Here is a 21423-nt window from a genome sequence, read left to right as displayed (position 1 = left end):
GACCTACTTTTGTCTACTATTTTCTATGGCTTGTACGTCCTGACCTGTACGCCCGGTCTATATTCCGACCGGCTTCTGTTCTCTTTTATTCATGGCTCGTATGTCTCGACCTGTACGCCAAGTCTGTATTCCAACCTATTTTTGTTCTCTGTTATCCATGGCTTGTATGTCCCGACCTGTACGCCAGGTCTGTATTTCGACCTGTTTCTGCTCTCTGTTATCCGTGGCTCGTATGTCCCGACCTGTACGCCAGGTCTGTATTGCGTCGGAGGCCCCTCCTTCCGCACCTTTGCCTGACCTGTGGGCCCAATCCTTAACTGTACCTGTCCTGTGGGCCTTGCCCTTGATTGCTATCGAGGTTGGATCTTGTCCAACTTACAATCCTATCCTTTGACTGCCCCGTCAGCTAAGACTCTGACCCTGGCCACGCAAGTTTGACTTCTGACCATGGTCATGCAAGCTTGACTTCTGACCTCCACAGGGGCTAGACTTCTGATCATTTCATGGGCTTGACTTTTGGTCACGTCATCCGCCTGACTCCCTTCTCATGCACCGTATCATACATGTTTAAATATGATACCATGCATGGACAATGGAAGCATCATGAGATAAAAGTGAAGGATTCCAATACCCTTCTTTTCAGAGAGAAAGAAGTTACTGTCTTTGACATCAGGTGTTTAAACTGATGTTATCTGTGATACTGATAGAAGAAGCTGCTTTCCATGTTGTAATTTTGGTGAATGTTGTTTACAGAGATTGTGGTCTGTGTTTAGAAACCCTGAGGAAATTCCTTGGGGTGAGACCGGAGCTGAGTTTGTTGTGGAGTCGACTGGTGTTTTCACGGACAAGGACAGGGTTGCTGCTCACTTAAAGGTATGTGACAGTTACTACATCGCAACTTGCTTTTCTCTACTGGATCTACATCGCAACTTGCTTTTCTCTACTGGATCTTCTTGCACTGATGAAGAGGAGTCTGGTTTTGCAAATCAAGGAATGAGATTTACTATCATGGACTAATAAAATAGTTTTATGTTGTTTGCCTCTGATGCTTCTTAATATAATTAGTGATCGCGTGGGTAGGGGTGTAATCGAGCCAAGTCAAACCGAACTCTTGGATGTTTGAGTTTGACTCGTTTATAATCGAGCCGAGCTCGAGCTTTATTTAACGAATATATTCATGGCTCATGAGCTTATTCGAGTTTTTATCGAGCCTAAACGAGCTTAATAAATATAAATTATAAATTTAAATATTCATTAAAAATTAAATTATATATTTAAAAAATATAATATTCTTGTTAAAATTTATAATTTTATTCTAATAAATAAATTTAATATATTTATCTATGTTTTTCATAAGTAGAGTGTAAAATTTATAAATTCAATATCTAAACTATTATTTTTTTATTTAAAAATTGATTCATGAGCTTAACGAACATGTTCACGAGCTAACGAGCCGAATATTGTGAAGCTTGAGCTTGATTTGTTTATCTTAACGAGCCTAATTAAATGAGCTCAAACGAGCTTTTATCGAATCAAGATTCGAATAGCTCACGAGTAGCTTGACTCATTTACATCCTTACACGTGGGTCACTTTAGTTACAAAAATACATACTTCGTGCAACTAATATACATATGATTTTTGGAACTTCATTCTAGATCTTGTTACTTCCCATCATTTCATGTGGATTCATTGGCCTGGAAGTTCCGTAACACTGTGAATGAAAACATATGAATTGCATTGACTCAAAAAATGTACAACATAAGAGGGTACGTGTCACGTGTGGATAATCTGATTTTGTTAAGCAGTTTGAAGCACAAGTTTATATATCGGTGCTAGCATGTGAAGGTGTGTTGTTGATTTTGTCTTTTCAAAGGTGACAAATCTAAATATTGGCTTCATATTTGTTAGATTGCATAGCACTTGAAAGAGATGACTTGAGGGCATAATAATCTCTCCTATTGAAATTGTATTTATAATAATTTACAATATAATTATAGCTCAATGATTTACAGCAATTAAGAATAATTAATGCTAATTAATGCTAATTAAAGCTAATTAAAGCTTGTTAAAAATAATCAAGACAGCTAGCTAGCATAATTTACACCTCAGAGCTTTCCTAAATAATCTATATTCTCGACACTCCCCCTCAAGATGGTTTAAAGATATCTTCCATACCCAGCTTGCTTACTAGACATTCAAACTGTCTCTTGTGTAGCCCTTTTGTAAGTAGATCAGCAACCTGTTCAATGGTGGGAATATAGTCCACACTAATCACATGATTGTCTATTTTTTCTTTGATGAAGTGCTTGTCGACTTCCACATGCTTTGTGCGATCATGAAGTACTGGATTGTGTGCAATTAAAATTGCTGCTCTGTTGTCACAGTGCATCTTTATTGGCGCCAACTCTGATATCTTCAATTCCAATAATAGTCTCTTGATCCACAAAACTTCACATATTCCATGAGCTAAGGCTCTAAACTCAACCTCTGCGTTGCTTCGAGCTACCCCATTTTGTTTCTTGCTACGCCAAGTGACCAAATTACCACCCACAAACGAGCAATATCCTGAAGTAGACCTTCTATCAGTTAGACTTCCTGCCCAGTCAGCATCAGTGTAAGCTTCAACTTGTAGATGTCCCCGGGTTTTAAACAGAAGTCCTTTACCGGGTGTTCTCTTTAGATACCTTAGGATCCGATACACAGCATCGAAGTGTTCAGACCTAGGCGAGTGCATGAATTGGCTAACTACACTTACTGAAAATGCTATATCAGGCCGAGTGTGTGATAGATAAATCAGTCTCCCGACAAGTCTTTGATAGCGCTCCCTTTCCTTTACTGATTCTGTCGCTGCTGGTTGTAGTTTGACGTAAGGCTCCATAGGCGTCTCAGCTGGCTTACATCCCAGCATACCAGTTTCGGTCAGCAAGTCAAGGACATATTTTCGTTGGTTGACAAATATACCTTCTTTGGACCTTGCAAACTCCATGCTAAGAAAGTATTTTAACACTCCCAAGTCCTTGATTTCAAATTCTTTTGCAAGCTTTCCTTTAAGTTCTTCAAGTTCCTTGTAGTCACTCCCTGTTAGGATAATATCATCAACATATACAATAAGCACAGCTGTTTTACCTTCCTTTGAGTGTTTGTAAAACATGGTGTGATCAGCTTGACTTTGAACATAACCAAGTCGCTTCACAGCTTTGCCAAAGCATTCAAACCATGCCCTTGGGGATTGCTTTAGACTATACAAGGCCTTCTTCAGTTTACACACCTTTCCGACTCCGAACTTTCTTTCAAAACCTGGAGGGAGGCTCATAAGTACTTCTTCATCTAGATCTCCATTTAGGAAGGCATTTTTAACATCCAGGTGATATAAGGGCCATTTGAGATTGATCGCAAGTGACAGAAGAACTCGAATTGAGTTAATTTTTGCGACAGAAGCAAATGTTTCCTGGTAATCTATTCCATATGTCTGTGTAAAGCCTTTTGCTACAAGCCTTGTCTTATATTTCTCTACACTCCCATCTGGTTTACTCTTTATAGTGAAGAGCCATCTGCACCCTACTATCTTTTGATCCTTAGGTGCTTCAACAATTTCCCAAGTACCATTTCTCTGTAAGGCATTCATTTCTTCAAACACTGCTAATCTCCAATCCTTGTCCTCCAGTGCTTCCTGAATATTTCTAGGTACAACAAGTTTTGAAATATTAATAGTAAATGCCTTATGTGATTCGGATAAATGATCATGGGTTATGTATCTGGCAATGGGATGTTTGGTACAGGTTCGGGTTCCTTTTCGAAAAGCAATGGGGAGGTTAAGGTTGTCAGGGTCATTTTCTTGTGGAACAATTGAGGTTGGACTAGTAGACTCAAGAATAATAGGTAAAGTGGAGTTTTCATGTAAGTTAGGGGAAAAAGAGGTACTTGGAGTATTCAGTGTTCCTTCGCCCGGGGCTTCCAATGAGGCTTGTGCTGGAATGGTTAATTCATCTCTACTTCTTCCAAGGACATTTCTCCTAGAATAAACCAAAGGTTCAAGGATATTTCAGTTTTTTTTCCATTCGAAGTATTTCCTTTTCTGATAGACCAATTTCATGGTTAACAATTATGGGTTCGGACTCCCCATTATTTTCATTTTGAGATTTTTGAGGTTGGTCAATAACCAAATTTGGAAGAGTTCTAGTTATCTCCCAAAAATTTGGTTCCCTTAGATTCTCCCCCTGAATCAAATTTTTCGTAAAATATGGTTTGGTTTCCATGAAAGTGGCATCCATTGTTATAAAGAACCGTTTTTTTAGAGGACAAAAAAATTTGTAGCCTTTGCGATTTGCAGCATAGCCTATAAAAACACATTTTTCTGCCCTAGGATCTAATTTTGACCGTGATCTCTTAGGTATGTGTACATAAGCGGTGCAACCAAATACTTTAAGGGGTAAATCAGAATTGATGCGAGATTCAGGGAAGTATTTTTTCAGACATTGCAACGGCGTGATGTAGTTTAAAACTCTAGTAGGCATCCTATTAATTAAATAAGTTGCTGTTAGAATTGCATCTCCCCACAAGTACTTTGGAATATTCATGTAAAACATTATGGCCCTAGCAACTTCAAGTAAGTGCCTATTTTTTCTTTCAGAGACTCCATTTTGTTCTGGAGTATCAGGACATGTTGATTGATGTAAGATGTCTTTTTCCCTCAAATATTTCTATAGATTGATTGAAATATTTTGTACCATTATCTGTTCTCAAAATACTTATTTTTGTTTGAAATTGGTTTTCAATCAAATTGTAGAATTCTTTAAAAAATTTCTCAACCTCATTCTTGTTTCTCATCAAAAAAACCCAACAGAGTCGAGTATGGTCATCGGTAAAGCTTACAAACCATTTTTGTCCTGATGATGTAGTTACCTTTGAGGGTCCCCACACATCACTGTGGAATAAGTAAAAAGGCTTTGATTCAAGGTAAGGTCTAGAGACATATGTTTTACGAGGACTTTTTGCAAGAGTACAACTTTCGCATTGAAAATCTAAGGGGTTCATATTTTTAAACAAATCAGAGAATAAATGTTTCATATATGAAAAAACTAGGGTGACCTAAACGGCAATGCCATACCCTTATTTGATCATAAACAGAAAGAGAACTAATACTACTAAGTCTTTGCACAATTTCCTTACTAGGTAAAATGTCCTCAAAGTAGTAAAGACCATTCACCATTTTAGCACTGCCAATCGTCTTCCCCGAGCTCCGGTCCTGAAAGGTACAATGAGAGTCACAAAAAACTACATGACAGTTAGAGTCTTTGGATAATTTATTGACTGAAAGAAGATTGCATGTAAGTTTAGGTACATAGAGAACAGACTTAAGATCTATATTCTCAGAAATTTGGACTGAACCTTTTCTGGCAATAGGTGAAAAACTTCCATCTGCAATCTTAACCTTTTTATTTTCAAGACAGGGTGAGTATAGTTTTAACAATTTCAAGGAATTGGTCATATGATCAGATGCTCCAGAATCAATTATCCATGGAGCAGAAATTCCGAAACCACATGGAAAGGCAATTATTTCGTTACCTGTATGCGCCACAGAAACATTAGGAGTACTGGATGATGGGTTTGAAGTTAACAGTGCTAGAAGTTGCTCCAGATGCTCTTTTGTGATGGTGCTGGCAGTAGTCATTGCCTATTCGCAGTGGGAAAGATACGTCCATTTTTTTCACCTGATTTGCTTTTAAAGGTGGCAGGTTTGCCATGAATTTTCCAGCAAGTTTCTCGGGTGTGACGTGGCTTGTTGCAAAAGTCGCACCACAGAACTGACTTTTCTTCTGGTTTACGTAGATTGGCAGTGCCTCTGCGTATGTTTGAGCCTGTAGAGGTAAGGGCTGAACCTTAAATGATAGTCGTAGGTCCTTTTTTGCCAAGCATAACATTCCTCCGGCTCTCCTCCCTTCTAACTTCGGAGAAGACTTCACCGAGGGATGGTAGTGGTCTCCTACCAATGATTCTTCCTCTTACCTCATCGAACTCAACATTGAGGCCAGCCAAAAATTTGAAGATACGACTGCCTTCCACTGTTTTCTTGTGGCACTGTCCATCTTCAACATTCTTCCACTCATATGCATCAAAAAGATCAAGGTCCTGCCAGATCCTCTTCAAGGAGTTGAAATACTTGGTGACCGGTTCTTCTCCTTGCCGCAATTCACCAAGTTTGAGAGTCAACTCAAAGATTTGGGACTGATTCCCCAAATCAGAGTACATCTGATTTATGTTTTCCCATAATTCATATGCCTTAGGGAAACACATATAATTTGCGCCAATCTCCTCTTCCATGGAATTTACGAGCCATGTCATTTCCATGGAATTTTCGGCATCCCATGTAGCATACATTGGGTCATTTTCCGATGGAGTTTTCTTTTCACCCGTTAAATAGCCCATCATTCCTCGGCCCCGAATATACATCTTCACTGATTGCGACCACCGTAAGAAGTTGTCGCCGTTCAGCTTGATGGTGGTTATCTGGGCGGGATGTGAGGAGGACTGAGGAATGGTGGTGGATTCGCTGGAGTGTTCAGACATGACTTTGGCTTAAGAAATTTCTGGACAGGGAAGGATGGCTCTGATACCAACTTGAAAGAGATGACTTGAGGGCATAATGATCTCTCCTATTGAGATTGTATTTATAATAATTTACAACATAATTACAGCTCAATGATTTACAACAATTAAGAATAATTAATGCTAATTAATGCTAATTAAAACTAATTAAAGCTTGCTAAAAATAATCAAGACAGCTAGCTAGCATAATTTACACCTCAAAGTTTTCCTAAATAATCTATATTCTCGACAAAAATTTTTGTCTGTAATAATATTCTGCTTGTTGCAGTCCATACTAATAATTTTGTTCAATATCTCACTATTTTTATAAGACAGCTGAATGATTTTATAAAATTCAAGCCTATATGGTATATGGGAAGGTTGTTTAGACATTATTGTTGTAGATGACATATACAAATGACATTGGAAGATAAGGATAAGAATCCATATTTTTCTGAATAACAGAGTGGTGCCAAGAAAGTCATCATTTCTGCTCCAAGCAAGGATGCACCTATGTTTGTGGTGGGAGTGAATGAGCATACATACACATCTGACATCAATATTGTCTCCAATGCTGGCTGAACCACCAACTGCCTTGCCCCTCTTGCAAAGGTAACTAACTACATGTTAGACTTGAGACGGAGCATTTTAGCTTTGTGATGAAATTGTTGATAGGTGATGGATTTCTTTGATACGATAGGTCATCCATGATAGATTTGGAATTATGGAAGGTTTGATGACTACTGTGCATTCCATCACTGGTAATGTGTCTTTCAAGTTTAAATTCACATATTTTTCCTATAATAATTGCCATGTGATTTAAGTTACTTTGTTTCCTTCAGCCACTCAGAAAACTGTTGATGGACCATCTAGCAAGGACTGGAGAAGAGGACGAGCTGCAAGCTTTAACATCATTCCTAGTAGCACTGGTGTTGTAAAGGTATTTTATTGTAGCATATGCATGTGTTCTTCTTATTCACCATGGGCATGTGCCATATACATACTTTTAAGCATACCAATATTTACTCTTTCTGTCTATATATTTATATCTATATCTATCTATATATGTATGTCTATATTGTATGTGTGTGCCTGAAATAATGCACTTAACAGTTAGTCATTTATTATTCTGCTGATCTCCTTTGCATTCACAAAGGCTTTATTCATTTTAATGAATATGTGCCTTGGACCTTGTGCATTTTGTGTATTTCTTAGTTGTTGCATGTCGCATTACTAAAAAGTTATTTTTTTTAGATGTTTCATTAATTTGACATGCTGTTCACTTAGAATATCCATTGTAGCATTTGGACTTGGCCAATTTCAGATTCTTCCTTTCCATTGCTTCATCACTCATCAGTTCATGTCAGCATGTTCCTTTCCTCCCTCCATATTCGTGGGACCGGCTCTAGGGGGGTCACTGATGTGGCGATTCCACATTTATGTCAGCATGTTCCTTTTGAAAAATAAAAACAGTAGGATATTATATGATTGCCTTCATTTGGACTTATTCTATTCCAACTCGTGTTTTATAAACCAATTGTCAAATAAGGAGGGAATTCTGTGATTCGTGTTACTTGGGTTAAAAGGTAAAAGGGAGAGAGTGAGACTTAAGAGGTCTTGGAAATTGGATTATAAACAAGTAAATAAATTATTTGTATTATATTCACACTACAAAGACATTGCAATACTTTTGAGGATCACTCACAATTTTAGAGAGAAAAAAAAAGGAAAATGAAGAACAACTTTCAAGATGAAGAGATGAAGACTCTACACTTTTATTTTTCGTTGGATAATTAAACATGAATGCAGAGGGAAGTATTTATAGTACTCACCATGCAAAATACATAGTTGATTAGAAAACTAAATTCTATCCACAAAAAAATTTTATTCCTATCCATTGAATGAGAGAAATACTAGCAACCTCACATTCTAATTTCTATCTATTAAATCATATCCATTGAATGAGAGAAATACTCCCAACCACACATTCTAATTTCTATCTATTAAATCATATCCATTGAATGAGAAAATTACTCTCATCCATATGTTTTTATTCTTATCCGTTAATGGGTTGATATTGATCTTTAGCACTCCCTCTCAACATCAACCCTTTGTACTGTGCTAAGTTGATAACAGAACATTTTGAATTTGTTGATGCTCAAGCCTTTTGTGAACACGTCCGCAATTTGATCATCTGTACTGGGTTGTCTCATCTCAATTTCTTCTTGTAGAACTTTTTCTTTGATAAAATGATAATGCGTTGTAGCATGCTTAGTTCTTGCATGAAAGATCGGATTTCCCGCCAAAATTGATTGTCACAATATACTGGAACTACATAATCTACTAGTTGATGTAGATTATTAATTAGTTGTATTAACCATGTGCTCTCTTAAGCTGCCATTACTACTGCTCGATACTTAGCTTTAGTAGTTGACAATGATACAGTTGGTTGTCTCTTGCTGCACCAAGAAATCGTTCCAGAACCAAGCTTGAATACATAACAGTTGTTGATCTTCTGGTATCATAATTTCCTGCATAGTCAGCATCGCTGTAACCAACTAACTTGCAGTCTTCATTTCTTTTGTACAAAAGATCATAATCAATTGTACTTTTTTACATATCTTAGTATTCGTCGAACTACTTCCAAATGAGGCTTCTTTGGATTTTGCATGTACCGACTTATCACACTGACTGCATAGGAAATATCAGGTTGAGTTAGGTTAAGTAGATGAGACTGCTTACCAATTGTTGATACATAGTTGCATCTTCTAAGCTTGTCCCTTCTTCTGCACATATTCTGACATTTGGTTCCATAGGTGTCGAGATCGACTTGCATTCGAGCATTCCAAACCTTTTCAACAAGTCTTTGGAATATTTTTGTTGACAAAGAAATATTCCATTTTCTGTGCGATCAATCTCTAAACCAAGAAAGTGGTTAAGTTGTCTAAGTTCTTTCATTTGAAATTAGACTGATAAATTCTCCTTTGTTTGAAGAATTTCTTCTTTGTCATTGCCTGTTATGATTAGGTCATCCACATATACTAGCACGATAGCTAACTTTCCTTTATAGTTTTGGATAAATAGGTTGGAATCTGTAGATGTTACTAAATAACCACTTTGGATTAGAAATTCAGCAATCTTACCATATCATACCCTAGGTACTTGTTTCAATCCGTAGAGTGCTTTCCATAGCTTACACACATATTCTGGATGATGCTGGTTCTGAAAACCTATTGGTTGGTTCATATAAATTTTCCGATCCAATTCTCCATGAAGAAAAGCATTCTTCACATCCATCTGCATAGATTCCAACCTTTGTTGGCTGCAAGAGCAAGTAAGATTCATACAGTTGTAAGTTTCACTACTGGACTAAATGTTTCATCATAGTCTAATTCATACTGTTTAGAGAAGCCACGGGCTACCAATTGTGCCTTGTATATCTCGACTGCCCCATCTGGACGACGCTTTATTTTGAAAACCCACTTGCAAGAAATGGGCTTCACATCTCTTGGTTTTGGTATGAGATCCCAAGTTTGATTTTGCTGCAATGCATCAATCTCTTCTTTCATAGTTATTAACCACTCAGGACTTTGCGATGTTTCTTCAAACATCTCAGGCTATGTTGCTTCTTCAACTATGGTTGCATTGACATATTTTGGACGTGGCCTTCATGTTCTTATTGACCTTAGAAGTTGAGATTGTGGAGTTAATTCTTCCATTTCACTAGGCATCTCTTCTTCATTTAGTTGTTGATTTATGCCGGTTTGCGAAGGACCCTAAGCCACTCTTTGCTCAATATCATTGCCATTTGGATCTCCTAATTCATCTAAACTTGGTTGAAGTTGAACAATATGCTCTCTCATCTTTTTGTTGCAATTTGTCTTCGAGGTCTTTAGAATCTAACAACACCTCCTTAACTGGGGTCCACCAAGAAGATGCTTCATCGAACACTATATTTCGTGAAGTGTAACATCTTCTGCTTGTTGGATCACAACATTTTCATCCCTTTCTTTGGCTGTCGTATCCCACAAAGATACATCTAATAACTTTCTTGTCGAACTTGGTTAGTAAGTGATCAAAAACAAATATATAACATACACAACCAAATACTCGGAAGTAGCTAACTGTAGGTTTTATGTTCCATAATTTCTCATAGGATGAAATGAATTCTAACCTTGGTTGAGGAAGTTTGTTAATAACAAAGGCTGCTGTCCTCATTGCTTCAGCCCAAAACCATCCAGGTACATTCTTGTCATGTAACATACTTTGACAAATTTCTGCAAGATGTCAATTCTTCCTTTTCGCTACACCATTTTGCTATAGTGTGTTGGCACATGTGTACTGATGGTATATTCAACTTTCTCTTAAGTATTGAGAGAACTCTCTTAGAGCTATATTCTCCCCTGTTGTCTGTGCGTGGACAACAGATCTTCGTTCCCAATTCTCCTTCGATTGATTGTTTGAACTCTTTAAATTTGGAAAATATATTAGATCTTTTTTTCATAAATAAGATCTAGACATGCCTTGAAAAGTCATCAATGAATATCACCATGTACAGCATACCACCAATTGATGGTTGCTTAACGGGCCCGAATACATCAGAGTGGACTAACTCTAATGGTTCCTTTGCTTTAACCTTTGACTCTCGATATGGTAATTGGTGTGCTTTGCCATATTGGCATCCCGTACATACCATGTTTGTTCGTATGTCTAGTTGAGAAATCCCCTTAAGCATCGACTTCTTCATCATCATGTTTAACTTGGAATAGTTAGCATGACCTCACCTCATATGCTATATATATGATGTTTCACTTTTCTTTGGCTTGTCTACATATGCAGACTCTGCTGACATCACGTAGAACGACTCTAGTCGTTGCCCCTCCATTGTCAGTGTTTCTGATATTTTGAGATTTCGATATACCTTTACATTTTGAGGACCAAACCGAACATAATGGCCTGATGATGTTAATTGAGCCATAGATAACAAATTTTTCTTCATTCCTAGGGCATGATAGACATCTTGAAGTGACACTTGGTTAGAATTATATTGGGGTGCAATTATTGTCTTACCAATGTAAGCTATTAGTAACCTTGAGTTGTTGGCTGTCACCACCATACGAGCTCCCTTGTATTCGTACAAGTTTTGTAATTTGTCTTTGTCACTTGTTATGTGATTTGAGCAGCCTGAATCTATGATCTAGTCATTTTTATAGTCAATCTTGTCTGACATTGTTGTGAAAGCTACTTCATTTTTCTTTGCAGCGAACAAGGCTTCGATATCCTAGTCATCTTCGCTATTTTCCTTAGAATTAGAGGTAGCAGTATTACGCTGAACAAACTTTTTCTTGGCCCAGTAATCTTTTGCCATGCGACCCACCTTCCCGAAGTTGTAACACTCGTCAATAAACTTTCTATTTTTGACGTGATTCTTTGGGTCTCTCCTTGGATGATGGACTTCATTCCCTTGATAGCTCTTCACTTTGCCATCATCCTTTTTAGATCCATCACCAGTGTGTCGGTTGAAGCTACCCTTACTTTTACCGATGTAGAGCGCTTCCTCCTCACCCTTTAGTGAGACTTCTCCCATTTGCTTAGCCATAGCTTCTTGGCCTACAAGAAAATTTTTAAACACAAGAAGTGATGGTTGTGTTGGCCATCCTTGTATAGCAGCAACAAATCCTCGATATTCTGGTTTAAAATCATGGATAATTATTCTCTATATCCTGGTTTCTAATAGGAGCTGTTGGATCTAATTTTGAAATTTCGTGACATATCGACTTTACCTTATGAAAGTATTGTGCAATCATTTTGTCACGTTGCCCTATTGCTAGTAGCTCATTCTCTAGGAGTTGCAATCTTGCATCATCTTTTTTGAAAAGAGTGTAGCCAAGGTATCCCATACTTTCCTTTGGTGTTTTGGGCATCTCGGATATGCTTTAACATTTCTTCTTCAATTGTGATTTTTAAAGTAAACATTGCTTTACCTGCTTGATCCTCCATTTTCGCAAGATATCATTGGCATATTCTGTTGGTTGCATGACTTCACTACCACCGACAACCTCCCAAAGATTCTGACTTTGTAGATAGGACTTCATACATGTTGTCCATGTGTTATAGTTTTTGTTGTCGAGCTTCTTGACTCCTACTACTTGAAGGTCGCCCTCACGATTCAAGATAACTCCACCCAGAATAATCCCTGATTGTTCAGTTCTGATACCAATTGTTGGAAATTGGACTATAAATAAGTAAATAAATTACTTGTATTATACTAATTGGTGGGAAGGAAGTGTTGAAAATGTGAATATAATACAAGTAATTTATTTATTTGTTTATAGTCCAATTTCCAACAAGAGGAAGGGAGTTCATTCCTATAATCATCCATCCAAGTAAATCTAGTGATAACTCATTCATGGTTCTTTCTTTATTCAAGGAAAACGATAATTTCTGATGTTCTTTTAAAAGGTATCATAACATTACGTGGGGTATTACTTCATTTCTTTAGTAGAATCAAAAATACTTTTGTTCCTTGAAAAATAACTTCTTGGCCTATATATGATTACTTGATGCTGATAGGGAAGAATTTTGATTTGATGGAATTTTAAATTCTAACGGTTGGAAAAGAATTTGAATTATTTGGTAATTTGTCATCTTTGATTTACTATATTTAATTTTTGTTGGTGAAACTATTGAGTTTATTATGTTTTCTGATTTGCTTGCCTTCATTAGCGGTTGTCATTTAAATGGTGGCAAAAAAACGAATACATTCATCCCAGGATCAATACAGAGGAGATAAATTACGGGTGGCTACTAGCCTTTAGAATAGTGACTAGCACATAAAGGAGACATTTATCTCGATTTTGTCGAAATTTGAACCTAGATCTCATGTTGATAACACCTCATGCGCTAGTCACTAGACCCATCCGAGGAGACTAGGGGTTGTCATTTAAATGAGATTATTCTAGGAGGTTATTGTTTTCCAAATTTTGCTTGATTTGTGAAGGCTGTAGGTAAAGTACTACATGCTCTGAATGGAAAGTTGATTGGTATGGCCTTCCGCATTCCTACTGTAAATGTTTTTGTTGTCGATCGTACTGTTAGGCTTGAGAAAAATGCTTCCTATGACCAGATAAAGACTGCTATCAAGTAAAGTGTATTATTCCCAGTTGTTGTAATTATTTGTCCAGTCAGTTGGGATTGTGAGATAGATTGTGCATGTAGTTCTCACCACATGTTAACACTCAAAAGTTCTTTCCATATTTACTTATTATTAACTTTCTGCATTTTCCCCACCAAGTTTAGCTTATCATGCATACTCTCAATCACATTTTATATTAGTCATCAATTTCACAAGATCGTACACAGGGAAGAATCTGAGGGGAAACTCAAGGGAATCTTGGGTTATGTAGAAGAGGATTTGGTCTCCACTGACTTCATAGGCGATAGCAGGTATTTTATTGCATTCTGTAAATGAAGTGTTCGGCTTCTTCTATGCATCTTATATTCTGATATAATATAATCCCAGAAACACACTTGAAAATCGTCTTGATTTGTTCATTTTTAGATCAAGCATTTTTGATGCCAAGGCTGGGATTGCTCTGAACGAAAATTTTGTCAAACTTGTTTCTTGGTATGACAATGAATGGGGATACAGGTAAAATCCATCCTCCACTCAGCTGTACAAAGTTTGTACCTATTGGAGTTTCAGATTGTAATGTAAATTTATTTTTATTGCAGCTCACGTGTCATCGACCTGATCCGTCATATGGCTAAAACTAAGGCTATGTTTACTTGGGAGAGTGGAAAGTAAAATTAAGGAAAAGTTTCCACAGTGGAAAAGTTTCCGTCGTTTACTTCATTAAAATTTTCCGAAGGAAAAGTAACGCAATCCATCTGCAGATAATTTTTGAGCCAAAATCGATCACCTCAAAATCGAACGGAAAGCAGCGGATGGAAAAAAAAATGACGCATGTACCCCTTTTGCATTCACAAAATTACACCATATACAAAAAAAAAAAATGACGCATGTAGTCTTTTTAACTCATAAAATTACACTATGTACCAAAAAAAATGACGCATGCACCCTTTTTGATTTACAAAATTACATCATAAGTATTCATCTTCCTCTATCAAGGTAAACAAGTGTGCAAAGGAAAAGATTTCTTCATCATTTCTTTTCTCTTCCTCCAAAGATAATTTTCCATAGTTGATTCCTTTCCTTTTCTCATCCACACTCTTGAGTAAACATAGCCTAAGTGTGTGAGAGAGAGAGAGAGAGAGATCCTCCATCTAGTAGTAGTAATGGTAGTCGTGAATAATAAATGTTCCAGAACATGGCTGTTAACATTTAGGTACTTTGGTGTGTAAACCAAATGCCCTCACTAGAGGCATGACTCGGTTGGATATGAAGCTGAAAGAGTTAAGTTTTTGTGTAAATCTTTGCCAAAATTCATGTTATTTGGTTGCAACGTTCATTACTGCATCTTTTTGAAGTTTATTTTATTTCTACGCCAGTGGAATTGCTAATATGACTTAGTTGTCTATTCGTGGATCTGGAATCGCTAATACTACTTAGTTGTCTATTTGTGGATCAACAGTGGCGGGGATTGATGATAATGGATCGGATTTGATTGGAATTTATATTCTTTGTATCAATATCTATTGGATATTCAATTATATATCCATTAATATTAAAGAATTTGATATCTTCTATATTAATATATTTTTTTCTATCCAACTATTATTATTTAATAAAAATATATTAAAATTAACATCATATTAAAAAAAAAAATGATAGTACTAAATAAATGAAACATTTTATATTTATTTTTAGACAAGACAATTTATATTTATTTTTAGACGGACCAGTTAAAAAAAATATAATACAAAATAAATTAAACATCTCAATAATCTATTTTTAGCATAAAAAAAATAGTTAATAAGTTTTAAATTTTTTTCTTATATATATTATTTAATTAAATATTCAAAGTCAGATGTAAGATACCATAGTTCTTTCATATTTTCCTGATATCAAATTTTATATCAAATTCGGAAAAAGAATTTCGCCTATGCAACCTTTAGCTTCATTGAGGGAACTTAATCATTGCTTTAATATAATATAAATAGTTTCGGGAAAAAAATGTAAATAGGATTTTGTTTTTTATAATAAATAAAAAATTAATATATTTTTTTTTAACGATTTCAATAAAAAAATATTTCTTTAATTTTGTTACCCTATTTATAAAAAGTAATTGTCTTCGCTTATTCAAAGCGTTTGTCGCTTTCCTAACAACTTTCTATTTGATGAAGTGCATGCAGTAACATTTGTCACCCAGCAAAACGCAAGCAGTTTGTACAATTTTAAAATACCTAATTTATTTTATACATTTTTTTATTTACTTAAACAGTACCGTATCTTTATAACATACCACGCTTTTGCTCCCGTGTGTATCTCGTGAGCTATCCACGTCGGTCGACTTCGATGGCTGCAACCAATTACATACAAACACGTAGACGGTTCACTTTTAGTTACAGTGTGACCGTTAGAATGGTCCAGAACCTTCTTTTCGGTAGTGGACTCCTTCTAATGGGCGGACGCATAGCTCCCTCGCTGACGCTGCCGTCTCGTGCCCTTTCACAAGCCCTTTTCGTTTCGCTGCCATGGGTACGCCTTCGATCCCCTTTGCTCTTCATCTCTTTTATGTTTCTGTGATCTCGATTTTGACTCCTGGTTTCCTCTTTTGTTTTCGTTTGGTGGTTTTTGTTGCAGCTAAGATCAAGATCGGCATCAACGGTAGGCCTCCTCCTTAGTTTCTGTATGATTTCCTGTGAGTCAAGACCTCGATCGCGGTTCCGCTGGCCTTTACTTTTGTTTTGGTACCACCTTTTAGGTTTCGGAAGAATTGGGAGGTTGGTCGCTAGAGTCGCGCTTCAGAGCGATGATGTGGAGCTCGTCGCCGTCAATGATCCGTTCATCACAACAGACTACATGGTACTCTGCTTGTAGTGTGCGTATTAGTTTAGTTCTTTGGTTTCGGTTTTGGTGGCTTGATTTGATATTTTTTTAAGCATTCGTGCAGAGTGGGTTCGTGCCCTATTGTTGCTACTTTATGATTAACTATATGATTAGTTTTCCCTTGAATCTTGAATCTGACACTATACCGTGGCTAATGAATTGTAGACATACATGTTTAAATATGATACCGTGCATGGACAATGGAAGCATCATGAGATAAAAGTGAAGGATTCCAAGACCCTTCTTTTTGGAGAGGAAGAAGTTACTGTCTTTGGCATCAGGTCTTTAAACTCATGTTATCTGTGTCATACTGATAGAAGAAGCTGCTTTCCATGTTTCAATTTTGGTGAAAGTTGTTTACAGAGATTGTGGTTTGTGTTTAGAAACCCTGAGGAGATTCCTTGGGCCGAGACTGGAGCTGAGTTCGTTGTGGAGTCGACTGGTGTCTTCACGGACAAGGACAAGGCTGCTGCTCACTTAAAGGTAGGTGAGAATTACTGCATCGCAGGTTGCATTTCTCCACTGGATCTTCTTGCATTGATGAAGAGGAATCTAGTTTTGCAAATCAAGGAATGAGATTAATGTTACGGACTAGTTTTATGTTGTTTGTGTCTGATGCTTGTGCATGTGGATTTAACGTAATTAGTGATCAGGTTGGTCACTTTAGTTACAAAAATACATACTTCTTGCAACTAATATACATTCAATTTTAGGAACTTTATTCTAGAATTTTTTGCTTCCCACCATTTCACATTTTTGTTCCTATTGATTCTTGAGTCATGGTCGGATTAGAGACCCAAATCTCCTGACCATTACATGTGGATTCACTGGCCTCGAAGTTCCTTAAAACTGTGAATGAAAATATATGAATTGCATTGACTCAAAAAATTTATGACATAAGAAGGTACGTGTCGAAAAATCTGATTTTGTGAAGCAGTTTGAAGCACAAGTTCATATGTTGGTGCTAGCATATGAAGGTGTTGTTGATTTTGTCTTTTCGAAGGTGACAAATCTAAATATTGACTTCATATTTGTTAGCTGCATAGAATTTTTTTTTGCCTGTAATGATATTCTGCATGTTGCTGTCCATAGTAATAATCTTGTTCAATGTCTCATTATTTTTATAAGACAGCTGGATGATTTTGATAAAATTCAAGCCTATGGTATATTGGAAGGTTGTTTAGACATTATTGCTGTTGATGACATATATAAATGACATTGGAGGACAAGGATAAGAATCCTTATTTTTCTGAATACCAGGGTGGTGCCAAGAAAGTCATCATTTCTGCTCCAAGCAAGGATGCACCTATGTTTGTGGTGGGAGTGAATGAGCATACATACACATCTGACATCAATATTGTCTCCAATGCTAGCTGCACCACCAACTGCCTTGCCCCTCTTGCAAAGGTTGTTAAACTTGAGACGGAGCATTTTAGCTTTGTGATGAAATTGGTGACAGGTGATTGATTTCTTTGATACGATAGGTCATTCATGATAGATTTGGAATTGTGGAAGGTTTGATGACGACTGTGCATTCCATCACTGGTAATGTGTCTTTCAAGTTTAAAATCACATCATTTTTGGATAATCTTTCCCATGTGATTTTAAGCTATTTTGTTTCCTTCAGCCACTCAGAAAACTGTGGATGGACCATCTAGCAAGGACTGGAGAGGTGGACGAGCTGCAAGCTTTAACATCATTCCTAGTAGCACTGGTGCTGCAAAGGTATTTTATTGTAGCGTATGCACGTGTTCTGCTTATGCCCCATGAGCATGTTCCATATGCATACTTTTAAGCATACCAATATTTACTCTTTCTGTCTATCTATTTATATCCATCTATATATGTATGTCTATTTTGTTTGTGTGTGCCTGAAATAATGCACTTAACAATTAGTCATTTGGTATTCTGCTTATCTCCTTTGCATTCACAAAGGCTTTATTCATTTTAATGAATCTGTGCCTTGGCCCCTGTGCATTTTGTGTACTTGGTTGTTGGCACATTACTAAAAAGTTGGTTTTTTAGATGTTTCATGATATGCTGTTCACTTAGAATATCCATGAATGTCAAGCGGTATGCCTAAGTTATACATGACTACAGTTTCATATATTTCTGTTAGTATTGGTTTTGTTCCTTCAATATACTTTATTTTCAGGGGCTCTGGTTTTTTCCTAAGTCTTGATACCTTGAACTATGTATTGCCAAATACTTCTTGGTGGTTTGCTGCCAGGATAATTTATTCTGAAATTCTGTTTACTACTGAGAGAACTTGTGATTTAAGTCCTCTTCAGGTCCCCAATTGCTTGGATATCATCATGTTTGAAGCTAGAGTTGTAGTATTTAGACTTGGTCATTTAACCTTTATTTTTTGCAGTAAATTGCAGCGATAGTAAGGTAATTCAAACTCAAAATTTCTGAAGTCCCAATTTCAGATTCTTCCTTTCCATTGCTTCATCAGTTCTTCGGCATGTTCCTTTTGAAAAATAAAAACAGTAGGATATTATATGATTGTTTTCATTTGGACTTATTCTATTCCAACTCATATTTTACAAACCAATTATCAAACAGGGAAGGAATTCTGTTATCCAGCTTCGTGTTACTTGGGTTAACAGATAAAAGGGAGAGAGTGAGAGGAAGGGAGTTCATCCTATAATCGTTCTTCCAAGTAAACGTAGCGATAACTCATTCATGGTTCTTTCTTTTATCAAGCAAAACCAAAATTTCTGATGTTTTTTCAAAAGGTATCATAAAATTACATGGGTTATTACATCATTTGTTTAGCAGAATCAAAAGTAATTTTGTTCCTTGAAAAAATAACTTCTTGGTTTATATGATTACTTGATGCAGATAGGAAAGAATTTGATTTGATGGAATTTTAAATTACTTGGTAATTGTCATCTTTGATTTGCTATATTTAGTTTGGTTGGTGAAACTATTGAGATTATTATGTTTTCTGATTTGCTTGCCTTCATTAGGGGCTGTCATGTTAATGAGATAATTCTAGGAGATTTTTGTTTTCCAAATTTTGCTTGATTTGTGAAATATAATGTGTTCTTCAATACTCTATATGCAGGCTGTAGGTAAAGTGCTACCTGCTCTGAATGGAAAGTTGACTGGTATGGCCTTCCGTGTTCCTACTGTAAATGTTTCTGTTGTCGATCTCACTGTTAGGCTTGAGAAAAACGCTTCCTATGACCAGATAAAGACTGCTATCAAGTAAGTTTTATTATTTCCAGTTGTAATTATTTGTCCAGTCAGTTGGGATTGTTCATGTAGTTCTCACCACATGTTAACACTCAAAAGTTCTTTCCATATTTACTTTTTATTTACTTTCTGCTTTCCCCCACCAAGTTTAGCTTATCATGCATACTCTCATTCACATTTTCATTGCGGATTTGCTATTAGTCATCAATTTCACATGATCGTACACAGGGAAGAATCTGAGGGGAAACTCAAGGGCATCTTGGGTTATGTAGAAGAGGATTTGGTCTCCACTGACTTCATAGGCGATAGCAGGTACTTTATTGCATTCTGAAAATGAAGTGTTCGGCTTCTCCTATGCCCCTATATTCTGATATAATCCCAGAAACATACTTGAAAATCATCTTGATTTGTTCAATTTTAGATCAAGCATTTTTGATGCCAAGGCTGGGATTGCTCTGAACGAAAATTTTGTCAAAATGATTTCTTGGTATGACAATGAATGGGGATACAGGTAAAATCCATCCTCCACTCAGCTGTACAAAGTTTGTACCTATTGGAGTTTCAGATTGTAATGTAAATGTATTTTTATTGCAGCTCACGTGTCATCGACCTGATCCGTCATATGGCTAAAACTAAGTGAGAGAGAGTTCCTCCATCTAGTAGTAGTAATGGTAGTCGTGAATAATAAATGTTCCAGAACATGGCTGTTAACATTTAGGTACTTTGGTGTGTAAACCAAATACCCTCACTTAGAGGCATGACTCGGTTGGATATGAAGCTGAAAGAGTTTAAGTTTTTGTGCAAATCTTTGTCAAAATTCCTGTTATTTGGTTGCAACGTTCATTACTGCCGTCTTTTTGAAGTATTTTATTTATATGCCAGTTGAACTAATAATATGATGCAGTTGTCTATTCGGAGATCTCTAGTGGTGGGAATTGTTAATATTTCCTGACATCTAAATAATTTCTTCGTTCTTTAATCTGTTGTTTCTTATGTCAGGTTGATGTTTCTCTGAGGATTAAAGTTTTTACCAACGTATTTCCTCAGTTTTCTTCGAGCCATCGTCGCTGGACAACTCTCATTCTCCACATTGATCTTGAGGTAGGGATAAGCGTCTATGATTGATATCTGAGTGGGTTTGAATTCGCTTCCACTGCCTTGGTGAGCCCCATCCTTGACATTGTCTTTCACTGCTATTGGTGCTTGGGTCTGGGTTATCGGGCAAAACACTCGTCGTTTGTCCCTTGCCAACTTTGAGGGACTTGGTCATTGCTTTAATATCTTCCTACGTCCGCATGGTTGTTGCTTCAATATCTTCCTACATCCATACCCCTCTTCCTCACAACTCTCTCTTCTTGCAGTGCATATGCGATAACACAAATATGAGTTCTTTTTCGAATTCTATTCCTTCGCTTCGGCCATTTTGAGTTCCGTTCCAGCAGGCAAGTTTTGGGTTTTCCTGCAAATTAAGTAGCAATAAATGGTTTCTTTTCCACGTGTGCCTTTTGAATTTCCAGCTGTTTTCACTCCGCTAAGAGATATGGGGTGATACGGTGCACAACGGTGGGATTTGATAAAGTTAGGTAGTCAGAAGTTAAGAGGATATAACAGTTAAAAATCA

General features: G+C 36.7%; 1 protein-coding gene and 1 pseudogene across 1 annotated transcript; both read left to right on the top strand.

Moving 5' to 3' along the window:
- The first annotated feature begins 503 nt into the window (after window positions 1-503).
- Window positions 504-14976, top strand: LOC122043604 (annotated as a pseudogene).
- A 1152-nt stretch (window positions 14977-16128) lies between these two features.
- On the top strand, window positions 16129-20607 carry LOC122040978 (glyceraldehyde-3-phosphate dehydrogenase 2, cytosolic-like). The gene is made up of 12 exons (XM_042600475.1): window positions 16129-16247; window positions 16353-16376; window positions 16474-16574; window positions 16764-16879; window positions 16982-17081; window positions 17859-18005; window positions 18083-18143; window positions 18226-18323; window positions 19672-19814; window positions 20031-20114; window positions 20224-20313; window positions 20397-20607. The coding sequence occupies exons 1-12, from the start codon at window positions 16244-16246 to the stop codon at window positions 20440-20442; spliced, it is 1014 nt and encodes a 337-aa protein (XP_042456409.1). The 5' UTR covers window positions 16129-16243; the 3' UTR covers window positions 20443-20607.
- The last annotated feature ends 816 nt before the right edge of the window (window positions 20608-21423 follow it).

This window comes from Zingiber officinale, chromosome 2A (genome assembly GCF_018446385.1).
Source record: "Zingiber officinale cultivar Zhangliang chromosome 2A, Zo_v1.1, whole genome shotgun sequence".
In the NCBI taxonomy this organism is placed as follows: Eukaryota; Viridiplantae; Streptophyta; class Magnoliopsida; order Zingiberales; family Zingiberaceae; genus Zingiber; species Zingiber officinale.
The sequence above is the reverse complement of the archived record's forward strand: the minus strand, read 5'-3'. Positions and strand labels throughout refer to the sequence as shown.